Source organism: Pangasianodon hypophthalmus, chromosome 19 (genome assembly GCF_027358585.1).
Source record: "Pangasianodon hypophthalmus isolate fPanHyp1 chromosome 19, fPanHyp1.pri, whole genome shotgun sequence".
Taxonomy (NCBI): domain Eukaryota; kingdom Metazoa; phylum Chordata; class Actinopteri; order Siluriformes; family Pangasiidae; genus Pangasianodon; species Pangasianodon hypophthalmus.
In genome coordinates, this window is record NC_069728.1 from 18,642,923 (window position 1) to 18,657,183 (window position 14,261).

A 14,261-nucleotide genomic window follows, 5' to 3' on the forward strand; every position below is an offset into this window, starting at 1 on the left:
GCCACGAGGAGTACGGTACGATCCCGCAGCCTCACTCACCGTCCATCAGCATCCTGATCTGTTTATCACGTCTGAATGAGAGCAACACGGCAGTGTGTGTGTGTGTGTGTGTGTGTGTGTGTGTGTGTGTGTGTGTGTGTTCTGCAGTGTCAAAATATTGGCACCCTTCATTAAACTGAGTCTGTAAGGATAAAACATAATTAACACTTAATTCAACGTTGTATTTTCAAACATACATTCAAGAAACATTTTATCTCATATTACTCAAAGGCAGTAATAATTTCTGAAGATTAATCAGTTTAAACACATTTATAAGGATAATTTTGTATTTTATTTATTTATTTATTTATGGAGGGGTGCCAATAATTTTTTTTTTTTTTTTTTTTTTTTTGGGCCACCTATGCCTTAAAGATGGAATCCAATTTATTTTTTTTATTTAAAGAATTATTTGTTAGTTTAAATATGGTTTACATGGACAGTTTGTCTCATGTACGCTGGTTTCTCCCCTGTATAAAGTAAGGATTTTTAATTTTTTTTGCGTTTCCGATGGTTAAATTTCTCCTGCTGTCTCTCTCTACAGACAGTGAATACTACAAATCTCAGGCCCTGAGGAACGCCAAAGAAGCCTACCAGATCCACCAAGCCAGAGTGAGCTAACACTTTCCTTTTATAGCTTTTTAAATGTAGTTTATTATGTATGAAAACGTTCAGCTTGAGGAAGGTGCACCGGAGGAGGATTCGGTTCGGTTCATCATCTGCCTGTAATGTGGTGCGTCACTGAGCTGTACGAGTGAGATCACAAAAATATCACGCCTTCTTCACGGTACAGTAACACAAGCGCTACTTTAGTACTGGTTTCAGTGATTTTATATTGAAATTATGAAGTTAAAAAGGAGGCAGTTCATACAAAATGTTTTTAGCATCCAGTCAGCTAACGGTTGCTGTAAAGGAATCACATAAATAAATAAAATTTACTCTACATACTCTAACAGGTACTCTAATTTACTCTATATACTCTAACAGGTACTCTAATTTACTCTATATACTCTAATAGGTACGCTAATTTACTCTACTCTTAGTACTCTAATAGATACTCTAATTTATTTTAAGGTTTGAAAAACATCAAAACAGAAAATTTTCCTAAGAATAGTATGAAAGAAGAAAATACAAACTGAAAAAAATAGATTTAAAAAAAAACCCCAGAAGAAATCATAAACGTCATGAAACAGAATATATCCTAAAAAATAGTTTTAAAGAAATAAAACATTAAAAATAGTAATGAGGAGAAACAAGTGGAGTGTTAGAGGATGTGAAAGAGTGATACACACGTGTTTCCATGGTTACATCTAAACCTTATTACAATCTAGACTTATTACAGTAGAGACGAAGTTGAACTGCGGCACATGCAGTGAGTCTCCGTGTGGATTTATTGTGCCATGATTTCTGGACTTAACCATCCACAATGTGTGTGTGTGTGTGTGTGTGTGTGTTACGCAGACGAGGCAGTTTGACGAGGAATCGAAGGACAGCCGCAGTGCCTCTCTGCACGTGGCGGGTGGGTGTGGCTCCGGGTTCGGGGAGAGCTACAGCCTGTCTAATCCCTCCATCCAGGCTGGAGAAGACATTCCCCAACCCACCATCTTCAACGGCAAGCTCAAAGCCTACCAGCTCAAGGGCATGAACTGGCTCGCTAACCTTTACGAACAGGTCAGTGCGGGTAAATACACAGGTGTGTGTGTGTGTGTGTGCGTGCTGTCTCAGTCTCTAACCCTCTGTCTGTGTGTGTGTGTGTGTTTGTGTGTCTCAGGGCATCAATGGCATCCTGGCAGATGAGATGGGTCTGGGTAAGACGGTCCAGAGCATCGCCCTGCTGGCCCACCTGGCCGAGGTGAGCACTTTCCACAGGAACCTGAGAAACGAGAGCCAGTCGCCAGGGCGACAGAGCAACCACGAGCAGCTTATTCCTCTCGTCTAGCAACGTTTTAGCAGATCAGACTTACATGGCTTATATTCGTTAAAGCATTTTAGAGAAGGACACTCCAGGTTGATCCTCCTCGTACACACACACACACACACACACACACACACACACACACACACACACACACACACACAAGAAATAACTGTATACTGTCAGATCCAGAGCACAGGTCTTCCAGGAACGGTGAAATGTTTATGACTCTGAAATGAGCTGTTTTATTGTTAAGGTTTTTTTTTTTCCTAAATCAATCTCGATGAGGTTTATTGAAAAAATGTTAAAAAAAATACATCCTACATCTCAGTGAGAGTCTTAATGAAGAAGTTCGGAATGTCATTAATTTCAGTGAGTCGTTTTAGTGGAAAAAATTTGAACAGAAAAAAAGCTTGACAAAAAATACATATAGAGCTAAGCAATAAGCGTAAAAGTATTTTGAAAAAAATACTTTTTTATGATTTTGAAAGAAAAGTCATAAAAGGAAAAAAAATCAAAAATAGAGTTTGAAAGAATTAATTAAACTTTTGTGAGATTTTTGCACAACACTGGAATAAAAAAATAATAAAAAAAAGGCATAAAATAAGAAATATGACCATTATGGTTAAGATGAATAACTGTGGTGTTAAAACGTGTGTGTGTGTGTGTGTGTGTGTGTGTGGAGCATGATATAATTACTAGTTATTGAAATTAATTTAAGCCCGCCCCTTCAAACGTCCTTTATACTTTCTTTGTAATATGTAAATTACAGTTTACTGTATATTTGATTATTAATAAGGCTTTTAACGGCGTGATTTTATAGGAGTAATACTGAGAAGCTTGATAAACACACATCCTCATGGATGAATCATAGGACCAAAAGGTTTCCAGTTTTCTGTACACATTTATCCTTAAAGTTTAGGAATTCTGCAGCTGCACGCTTCATCCTCGCGGCCTTTCAGTCGAGAGAGGAAGTGGGATTTGATGTGCCAGACTTGTTCCTTGGGTGCAAAGGAAACTTTCCTGTTAGCTCCTTCCTGTTTTCATCTCTCTCTCTCTCTCTCTCTCTCTCTCTCTCTCTGCACTGTATGTGTGTTGCAGAGAGACAACATTTGGGGTCCCTTCTTGATCATCTCTCCGGCCTCCACGCTCAACAACTGGCACCAGGAGTTCACCCGTTTCGTGCCCAAATTCAAGGTGAGAGTCGCAGCTGCACAGGAAGTCGCATGGAAACCTTTAAATAGCTCGCTGTGCTTTTCCGCTTTCCATAAACCCACTGAACTGGCGCTATTTACAGATCCGATAACAATTAAACAAGGTTGCCTAGTCCTATTTTTACCTCTTTAAAGCTCTGAATGAAAAACATGACCCATCCATACATCCAAATAAATATCCACGGTACCTGTCTGTGACTGCAGGGGGCACTGTTGCTGTATTATTGATGCTAATGTTTGAGAAAGAGTGTATTTAATATAAACTTGTGATTATAGAAAATGAATTAAGACCAATCTGAATTCTGTGGTGTAAACAGTGATGAATTTGCGTTTGTCACACAGGTGTTGCCGTACTGGGGGAACCCTCACGACCGTAAAGTGATCAGGAAGTTCTGGAGCCAGGTGAGGTTTAAGCGTGAAAACCCAGTGAGATTTTCAGCCTTTTTGGGAATCTTTAATAAACAGTGTTGTGCTCTGTATGTAGAAAACGCTGTACACGCAGAATGCGCCCTTCCACGTGGTGATCACCAGTTACCAGCTGGTGGTGCAGGACGTGAAGTATTTCCAGCGGGTCAAGTGGCAGTACATGGTTCTGGACGAGGCGCAGGCTCTGAAGAGCAGCACCAGGTACTGAAAATAACACACGTCATACTTTCCTTTAAGTTAGAGACTATCAAACACATCTTACTGAACTGCAGTGGCTTTGATTCTATCAGACAACGGGTTTATTCAGAGACGTGCTTAATGGAAATATTCAGGAAGGTATCACCAGAATGTGTTTTAGAATTTTTGTTTTGTATTAAAAGTCTCATATTAAGCTTAATTTTGTAAGTTATACATCTTGTACTGTTTGCCCTGTGCTAGCCGTGAGATAGCCTTGCCGCTGACATGGCGTTAAAAATCAAAAAACAAACAAACGATCCTTTAAGTTAGGGGCGGGGCGATACGCCAAAAATATCACAGCGCCATTCTCGTAGGTGCTTCTACGATACATGATATGTATCACGATATATCACCAACTGCCAGCAATACTGCTGTGTTGCATTAAATATTTCGATTAATTATTAATAAGTGCTTTCAAAAAATAAAAAAAATTTATGACACTGAAAAGAAGAAACGATAAAAATCTGTAAAAATGAACAGTTAGCAATTTTACGCAAAATTGTAACATCACGCCAGTTGCTTCCAGTCAATCTGTAATTATTGTTTTTTTTTTTTTTTAAATAATAATAAAGATCACGATATCCATGATGTCTCAAAAAAACATGTTGTGACATAATTTATGATGATATCGATATTATAATCACCAGCCCTACACTTAGTCGTATTGCTGATGTAATCAAGCAGGATTCCATGTAATCAGAAGATGAGGAAGGTTACGATAACATACATACTGAAAGATACAGACTTTTTAATCACTTCCTAATTATCATTATTATTTAAAGTAGTTTGTAAACTCTTTGGCTGAAAAAGCGCAAGTTTTGACTATTTTTGGAAGCATTTATTTCAGTCACATCCCTAATAAATAACTGATTTTAACACTATACTAATTTAATGTTCAAGTCAAACCTGCATTGATAGATTTTATTTCACATTAATGAACGTTCTGCATTTACCGTCAGCTTACTGATGTGACATTAGGGGAAGGGGCGGGGCTTCCATAGGGGTTAGTTAATATCAGAGAGTTAAAAACACCTACACAAGTGTCAATCAAGCCAGATTTGATTGGCCCATAAGACATTCAGGGGAAAAACTAGACTGCTGTTTTTGCGTATTTCTGAGCGATAAACTGTAGCAGCGTTCTCCGAAGTTAAAATGCCGAGCTCCTACGTAAAAATGCGTAAAGGTCGGCATTGACACAGCAGATTTTCACCAAGCTATTTAACTCATCCGTGATTCTAAATCAGGCGATCACGGGTAGCGAAAAAAAAAAAATTGCTAGCTGAATGTTGATAGCTATTAGCTAGCTATTTTTTTTTCATCAGATGTGTGCTAGACAGCAGTACAAATAAAAACATATCCATTTTTTTCACAGATAAAAGTGACCACAGTCGTCACCTTGTTTTCCGCTTGCTCACATCCCACGTCCTTTCCCCTTCGGTGAACTGGCTTTTTACGCAGCGCAAATTTTGTACTTTCCATGTGCCTCGCATCATTCATGTGTATCGCCGTAGCAACAGGTCAAAATTTGTACATGCTACGCCTAAATTGTAGAACCTGGCAAGTCTGTATAAGTAAGAAATATAATTTCCAAAAATTAGCTTCTATGCAATAGATTTTGCTAGTTTCTTTAGTTTAGGCTTCTGTTTATATTTTCCAAGATTTGGATAAACAACAGGCTAAAATTGCACGTTGAGAAATGATTTTTCTTTAGTATTCTATTCAAATTTATTTGCTTTAACTCAGAAATATTTTCTTTCCTTTTCATATATATAATGCTGAATTGAACTAAGCCGTGATTTTTGTTTTCCTCCCAATAAAATAGTCGTGTTAAATGTTCTGTAATTGGCCCCTGATGGTTGCGGCAGTATTTTGTTTGTTCTTTAAAGAGAATATGAGGATGGATTTGGATGTTGCCTTTCCTCCTCACATGGCGTGTATTAACACCGTCTCCGTGTCCAAAACACAGCGTGTGAGATTGTGCCCAGCTCGGCCTGACAGCACATGCACCAGCAGCTTCTGTTGTGGTGAAAGATGAATGATTACCACGCCGAGTGTCTCGGAGCCAAGCTTCAGCGCGCTTTCAAGTCTGTCTCAGTGCGTCTGATCCCCGTGTTGGTTTCTCTCAGAGCCGTGTTGACAGGTCTCGTTAGATTTTTCTGTTTGAAGATGATGATGATGATGATGATGTTTCTGCTCTGCAGCGTGCGCTGGAAGATCCTGCTTCAGTTCCAGTGCCGAAACCGACTGCTGCTCACAGGAACACCCATCCAGAACACCATGGCCGAGGTGAGACTGTGTGTGTGTGAGTGTGAGAGAGAGAGAATGAATCAGGGGGAGGATTTTATAAATCTGGCTCTTTGTGTTTGTCTCCTCAGTTGTGGGCTCTGCTGCACTTCATCATGCCGACTCTGTTCGACTCCCACGAGGAGTTCAACGAGTGGTTCTCCAAAGACATAGAAAGCCACGCCGAGAACAAATCCGCCATCGACGAGAGTGAGTCCTCGAGTTCTTACTCCTCTACTGAAGTCACTAGACAAAGACAAAGGCACAGAAACGTGTACACATTTAACCTCCTCACAAAAAAAAAAATCCAGCCCAGCCTTCTTCTCCTGTTAACTAGTGTAATCACCAAAAACGTTTGCACACTGAAACGTGATTGGCTATAATTTAAAAAAAATGTAGGATGCAGTAACACATAACTTCAATAACAATAACAACTTCACAAAGACTTCATACTGATTCATTTCAATCTGACTCGTTTAACTTCGATTCATTTTACCCTGATGCATGTTACTCTGATCCATTTATATGGATCCAGTGTAATAACACAAGACATTTGAATATCGGAACATGATAGGCTTTTATATATATTTTATGATCTATAGTCTTTATACTGATTCATTTGTGTATGATTTCATTTTACACTGATTCAGTTAATTCTAATTTATTTTGCTCTGATTCAGTTAAATCTGATTCCTTTTTTATTTGATTCTTTTCACTCTTATTCATTTAACTCTGATTCAGTTAAATCTGATTCCTTTTTTATTTGATTCATTTTACTCTGATTCAGTTAAATCTGATTCCTTTTTTATTTGATTCATTTTACTCTGATTCAGTTAAATCTGATTCCTTTTTTATTTGATTCTTTTCACTCTTATTCATTTAACTCTGATTCAGTTAAATCTGATTCCTTTTTTATTTGATTCTTTTCACTCTGATTCATTTTACTCTGATTCATTGCACTTTGATTCTCTTAACTCTAATTAATTTTTTCTCTGAATCCTTTTTCTCTGATGCTTTTCACTCTGATTCGTTTTACTTTACTGATTCATTTCAATCTGATCTATTTTTATTCTGATTCATTTAACTCTGAATCATTTTATATGAATCCAGTATAATAACAAAATTCTATTGGAACATGATTGGCTCTTATATTTTATGAAGCAATAACACATTTATACTCTTGATCCTGATTCATTTATGACCAATTCAGTTAACTTTAATTCATTTTAGTCTGAATCAATTCAGTCTGATTCATTTTTCTCTGATGCGTTTCACTCTGATTCATTCCAGTTTTTTCCTTTATTCCTGATTCATTTCAGATGAATCTGGTATAATAACAAACTCACTGGAACATTATTTTTCATACACTCAACACATGCGCTAGTCAACACGAAAGCAAAGACGTGAAACGGGTGTACAGTCAGAGAATTTTTACAGTGTGTGTGTCAAGGTTGTGCTGCATCTGTGCAGCAAAAATCACCTGTTTTTGAAAACTAAACTTTGCCGCTGTTGGGTTTTGGAGCAAAGCCCGTAACCTTCATGTGCTCAGCTTTGGATAAAAGCATGTCTGCTGAATGAGAAAACGTAAAAATGTCAACACGTAGCGGATTTTTGTACCTTTTTCCATTTAACGTTGAAGAACATTTTTAAAATGCTTCAACAATTTTATTAGCAAAAATGAACAGTTCCACCGAAATGATTTGATTATTCAAAACACCTTTTATATGTTGATCCATGACTCTGGTGAAGTTGTCATTAAAGTGTGTGTGTGTGTGTGTGTGGTGTTGAATATCAGACCAGCTCTCCAGACTGCACATGATCCTGAAGCCCTTCATGCTGCGCAGGATAAAGAAGGATGTAGAGAACGAGCTCTCAGACAAGGTACACTCTCACATAGTGACACTCGCGCACACACACACACACACACACACACACACACAGTGCCACAGTGACCCTCTCTGACCTCACCGTCTTCTCCAGATCGAGATCTTGACGTCGTGCCAGCTGACGAGCAGACAGAGGCTCCTGTACCAGGCTCTGAAGAACAAGATCTCCATCGAGGACCTGCTGCAGTCGTCCATGGGCACGGCACAGCAAGCGCACAGCACCACCAGCAGCCTCATGAACCTCGTCATGCAGTTCCGAAAGGTTCGTTTGTGCGCGTATTACGTAGTGAAGTCAGAGTGTTGCGGAGAAGATCTTCTGTGAGTGGACCGTGATTGTGTTTCAGTGCAACACGACTGTGACAGAGTTATGAAAATGAAATGCAGTGTAACAGTGAAGAGACAAATGCATGAGCAATGCAGCGAAGGTTTTGTAATGAGTGTTAGTAGGTGTCTAGAAAGGCTTCGACTCTGATATCTGAGCTGAATCTGTTGTGTTGTTGTTGTTGTTGACGTTGTTGTTGTGTGTAGGTGTGTAATCACCCGGACCTGTTTGAGAGACAGGAGACGCGTTCCCCATTCCACATGTCCCTAAAACCCTTCATCATGTCCAAGTTCCTGTTCCGCCACGGCGTCCTTCATACCTGCACCCCGGGAAGGAGCAAGTGAGTTTCATCACCAGAGCAGTCTGATTTTACGTTTTCATTACGTTAGTGAAGTTTCAGAGAGACTCGGACACGCTGTGGATATTTAACCCCGTCTCTCTGATGCGTCTCTCTGATGCGTCTCTCTGATGCGTCTCTCTGATGCGTCTCTCTGATGTGTCTCTCTGATGTGTCTCTCTGCTTTACAGACTGCTGCAGGTTTTATTCTCACCGTTCTCCCCTCACCACATCCACCACTCCTTATTTCACACCACAAGTGAGTCACTCTTCCTCTCTTTCTCTCTCCCCCTCTCTCTCGCCCTCTCTCTCTCTCTCTCTCTCTCTCTCTCTTTGACTGTCTGTCTCTCACTCACTCACACACACACACTCTCTCTCTCTCCCCCTCGCCCTCTCTCTCTCTTCCTCTCTGTCTCTCTCCCTCTCTCTCTCTCTCTCTCTCGCTGTCTCTGTCTGTCTGTGTCTCTCTCTCTCTTTCTCTCTCTCTCTCTCTCTCACACACACACACACACTCTCTCTCTCTCACACACTCTCTCTGTCTCTGTCTGTCTGTGTCTCTCTCTCTTTCTCTCTCTCTCTCTCACACACACACACTCTCTCTCTCTCGCTCTCTCTCTCTCTTACTGTCCCTCCCTCTCTGTCTCTCTCTCTGACACACTCTGTCTCTCTCTCGTGGTCATGCACACGCACACACTTTCTCTTTCTGCCTCTCTCTCTCTCTCTCTCTCTCTCTCTCTCTCAGACACATTTTCTGTCTGTCTCTCTGGGTCTGTCTCACATGCTGTCTCTTTCTATCTCTCTTCTGTATCTGTCTCTGTGTCTGTTGCTCTCTCTTTGCATCTCTCTGTCTCTCTCTCTCTCTCTTTGTGTCTCTCTCTCTTACACATGGTCTCTCTAACACAGTCTGTCTCTCTCTCTCTCTCTCTCTCTCTCTCTCTCTCTTACACCCAATCTCTCTTCCTCTGTCTCTCTCTCTCCCACACACACACACACACACACACACACACACACCACACACACTCTCTGACTGTCCCTCCCCCCTCCCCTCTCTCAGACACACTCTGTCTCTCTCTCATGGTCTCTCTCTCTCTCTCTCTCTCTCTCTCTCACACACTCACACACACACACACACACATTTTCTCTGTTTTTCTGCCTCTCTCTCTTACTCATCTTTATGTCTGTTTCTCTGTGTCTGTCTCCCATGTTCCCTCTCTCTCCCTCTCTCTCTCTCTCTCTCTCTCTCTCTCTCCCCCTCCCTCTCTCTCTCTCCACTCCTGATCATTGTGAAACACACACACTCCATCTCTGCTGTTCTATAGGAGATGAAGGCAGCTGCTTCTCGTTTCTGCGCTTCATTGACGTCTCTCCAGCAGAGATGTCCAACGCCATGCTGCAGGGAACTCTGGCCAGGTCTGACTCGTTTACACCTGATCATCTATAACAATAAAACTACTGCATACAAACGGTGGATCATTTTAACCTTCTGTTGTCCTTAGACCGACTTTAATCCAACTTTACAGAGGAATAATTCACAAAGTCACTGCTTATGCTCACTACACGGGGTATAATACAGTGTAATGGCGTTGTAGTACCTGTGTACTGATACTGTGTATATAGAGTGGTAAGGAAATAGTATGTTTTATGCATTAATTGGTCATAAAATGGGATCTCTTCTTCATCAAAGTCACAAGTATAGACAAACACAGTGTGCTTAAGCTAACAACACACAAACAATTATACTCTTTCATGTCATTACTGAACCCATTAAACATTCAGAGTGCTGTGGAAAAAGTAAGTGAACACTTGGATATAATAGCCGGTTGGTCCTCCTTTGGCAACAATAACCTCAACCAAGCGTTTCTGATAGCTGTGGTTTAGACCTGCACAACGTTCAGAAGGAGTTTTGGACCACTCTTCCTTACAGAACTGCTTCAGCTCAGCCATATTCTTACCATCATTCCACAGCATCTCTGTGGGGTTAAGGTCTGGGCTCGGACTGGGCCACTCCAGAAGTCGGATTTTCTTTTTTGAAGCCATCCTGTAGTGGATTTACTCCAATGTTTAGGATCATTGTGCTGCATCACCCACCTTCTACTGAGCTTCAGATGGCACACAGCCCCTGATATTATCCTGTCGGATATCTTGATAAGCTCGGGAATTCATTTTTCCCTTGATGATGGCATGTGGGCATGTGGTCCAGGCCCCGAAGCAGCAAAGCAGCCCCAAGTCATGATGCATCCCAACCGTACTTAACTGTTGGGATGATGTTGGTATGCGGTGCCCTTTTTACGCCATACGTAGTGTTGCGTGTTCTTCCCAAACAACAAACCATTTTCCCAGCAGCGTTGTGGAGCATCAAGGTGGTCTTTGGCAAACTTCAGGCATGCAGCAATGCACTTTTTTTGGAAAGCAGCAGCTTTCTTCGTGATGTCCTGCCATGGACACCATGCCTGTGTAATGTTTTCTGTATAATAGACTCATGAACAGAGATGTTAACCAGTTCTAATGAGGTCTTCAAGTCTTTAGCTGTCACTCTAGGGTTCTTTTTCACCTCATTGAGAATTCTGCAGTGTGCCCTTCGAGTCTTGGCCAGGCAACCACTTCTAGGGAGAGTAGCCAGAGTACTAAATCATCTCCATGTATAGACAGTTTGTCTAACAGTGAACAGATGATTATCTACACTCTCTGAGATCACTTTGTAACCCTTTCCAGCTTTATGCAACTCAGCAATTCTTGATCGTAGGTCTTCTGAGATCTCACAGGTCTTCTGAGATCTCACAGGTCTTCTGAGATCTCATAGGTCTTCTGAGATCTCTGTTTTGCGAGGCATGACTCACACCAGCAGATGCTTCCTGTGAATAGCAAACTCAAAATCTTTCCCACATCTCCAATCTCATCTTTTTAATTCGACGCCAGGTTTGCCAACTTCCAGCTTGTTGAAGTCGTTAGACTAGGGGTTTACATACTTCTTCCAACCTATACTGTGAATATTTGATGATATATTCAATATGTACGAGAACAATACAATAATTTGTGGGTTATTAGTAAAAACAGGTTGTGTTTGTTGATTATCGTAACTTAGATGAAGATCAAACCGGATTTAAAGACAAATTTATACATAAATGCAGGTCATTCCAAAGAGTTCACATACCTTTTCTTGCCACTGTATCATGTGTATATGTATAAAATATGATGTATCTATCTATATCTATATAAAATCATATTTATTCTTTAGGTTAAAGCCCACAAGCAACACAGGAGTCATTTAGCTAAAAAGTTTAGGAAATGTGTGTATAGACCTGTCCTATTAAGCAACTAAGTACAAGCTGAAATGCTAAATATGCAAATGATTCATTTGCATATGTAAATATTATGTAAATTTAACCACCATTAGTTTTAACAGCACGTATTCACTTTTCATGATGAAAAAAGAAAAACAATCGAAACGAGGGTGTAGTAAATAAAAAGGTGTGACGTACGTCCTCTGCACTGGTCCTGAATACACTTCCTCTCCTTGTCTTTCTGTGTTCAGATGGCTCGCGCTTTACCTCTCCTTTAAAGCTGCTCACCGGCTCCATCACCGGCGGCTGTGGAGCGCAGACGAGGAGGAGGAGGATGGTGGTGGTGGGAGGAAGGCTGGGAGCAGCGCGAGCTCTGGATCATGTTATCTCTCTAACAGAGATCTCATCCTGTGGCCAGACAGAACCACGTCGTTCCCCAACACGCACAACAGCACCGTCCTACAGGTGAGTCCCGAGTAAAAGGGATAAAAATAAAGCGATGGGTCAGTGAGTAATAAATACAGAGAAAATGTAGAAAGTGGAAGGTAGAGTGTTATACCCTGTGTAGTGAGCGTATACAGCGAACAGAAATATAAAATCAAGCTAAATATCAGCAACAGCACGTTAAAGAACTACATCATATTAAAGCAGCATTGATTATTTGTAATGATGCCTCATTAAGTCTCCAGAAATGGAGATTAGAAAAGAGAGTTAAAGTTTAACAGTCACTACATTACTGAGGATCACCACTGAGGAAAAGTCGTCCTGTCCTGAGACCTTGTCCTGTAGACGATTGTGCGACTGTTGTGCGTGATATAAAAAAAAAAACAAAAAAAAAACCTTACATTACACCAGCAAGTGATAGGTGAGCGTTTGTTTTTTTTTACGTACTTGTGCGATGCAGAGCCACGATTTCAGCAACAGAGCGACGTTTGATTCAAAATAAAGTACAGCGAAGTGAATCGACAGATGTGAACGAATGAATGATGAACGAATGAATGATGAATGAATGATGAATGAATGATGAATGAATGCTTGGACCAATCCTGTGGCCTGCGTAGTCTGAAATATAGCACAGGAACTTGAGTATGGCATGGTGACAACTAGTAAGAGAAAGAGTGAGAAAGAAAGAAAGAATGAAAATATGAAAGAACTCAAATAAGTGAAGAAAGCAAGAAACAGAAATAAGTGAGAAAGGAAGGAAAGAAGGAAGAATGTAATAAAGAATATAAGTAACCAAGAACAACGAAACAATGAATGAATGGAAAAAAATGAAAGAACTCAAATAAGCGAGAAAGAACAAACGAAAAAGAAAGAATATAATTAAGAAAATAAGAAAGAAAATAAGTGAGAACGAATAAACCCTAAGAAAGAAGGATCCAAAAATTAAAGAAAGAAAGAGCTAAAGAAGGCAAGAACACACAAGCGTGGAGTAATAGGCATTAAGAAAGAACAAACAAATTAGTGAGAAAGAATATAAGTAAGAAAGAATAAACAAGTAAGAAGGAAGGATCGAAAGAAAGAAAGGGCGATTGAAAGAAGGAAAAAAAAACACAATTGAGAAAAAGAAAGAACGCAAAAATAAGGGAGAAGAAAGAAAGAAAAGGAAAGAACACAAATGAGAAGGAAAAAACAAACAAAAAGAAAAATAAGAAAGAGGGATCAGAAGAAAGAAAGTATGAAAAAGCACAAAGAAGTGAGAAAATAAAGCAAGAAGATAAATAAATGTGAAATAAGAGTGTGTGTGAGAGCAGACTGAACGTTTCTCATCATTCATTAACACACTCCTATTACACACACACACACACACACACACACACACACACACTCCGAGGCTGTCATTAGAGACGGGACAGTTTTACTTTCATTACTCTGGTAGAAATGGCAGTAAGAGATGGAAAGTGGTGGTGTAAATGACACCGTCTCCATGGTCCCCAGCGTCCTGTCTCTGTGTAGTGCACTAGGAGGAGTGTGTGTGTGCGTGTGTGTGTGTGTGTTTTGGTAACGTGGTGATGATCTACTGCAGAGCTGAAGGCAGGAGAGGCTCTGCTCCTCAGGTGCTGACAGAAGGTGTAATCCTACTCTGGACGTCTGGCGTCTCCCAGCTCCACTGGAGCACAGAGCAGAACCTGACACCGCCAGCGCTGTCCTGCGCACACCGGGAACGCTGGGAGACGGTGAAGCCTGATCCCCGGCGTCTGGCTCCGCTCCCGCTGTAAGAGGAAGCAGCTGGGCCGCTCTTAGCTTTCCAAACCCCTCCTTAGGTCGTGTTCCGCGACGCGTGTCTTGTTTTTATTCGATTATCGTGAGAGCGCTGTGGCATG

The 14,261-nt window shown here is 40.7% G+C and overlaps 1 protein-coding gene across 1 annotated transcript in view; it reads left to right on the forward strand.

Annotated features, from left to right (window-relative positions):
* The window catches only part of ino80 (INO80 complex ATPase subunit), a 62,234-nt gene that overhangs the window by 13,616 nt on the left and 34,357 nt on the right, over positions 1–14,261 (forward strand). Inside the window, exons 10-24 of the mRNA XM_053242056.1 lie at positions 1–15; positions 581–648; positions 1,498–1,707; positions 1,808–1,888; positions 3,053–3,148; positions 3,508–3,567; positions 3,650–3,792; positions 6,030–6,114; positions 6,204–6,321; positions 7,907–7,992; positions 8,092–8,259; positions 8,526–8,659; positions 8,848–8,915; positions 9,976–10,066; positions 12,189–12,402. The exon at positions 1–15 is cut by the window's left edge and continues 184 nt beyond it. Of these exons, the coding sequence (XP_053098031.1) occupies positions 1–15; positions 581–648; positions 1,498–1,707; positions 1,808–1,888; positions 3,053–3,148; positions 3,508–3,567; positions 3,650–3,792; positions 6,030–6,114; positions 6,204–6,321; positions 7,907–7,992; positions 8,092–8,259; positions 8,526–8,659; positions 8,848–8,915; positions 9,976–10,066; positions 12,189–12,402 (1,637 nt within the window). The remainder of the gene's footprint in view (positions 16–580; positions 649–1,497; positions 1,708–1,807; positions 1,889–3,052; positions 3,149–3,507; positions 3,568–3,649; positions 3,793–6,029; positions 6,115–6,203; positions 6,322–7,906; positions 7,993–8,091; positions 8,260–8,525; positions 8,660–8,847; positions 8,916–9,975; positions 10,067–12,188; positions 12,403–14,261) is intronic.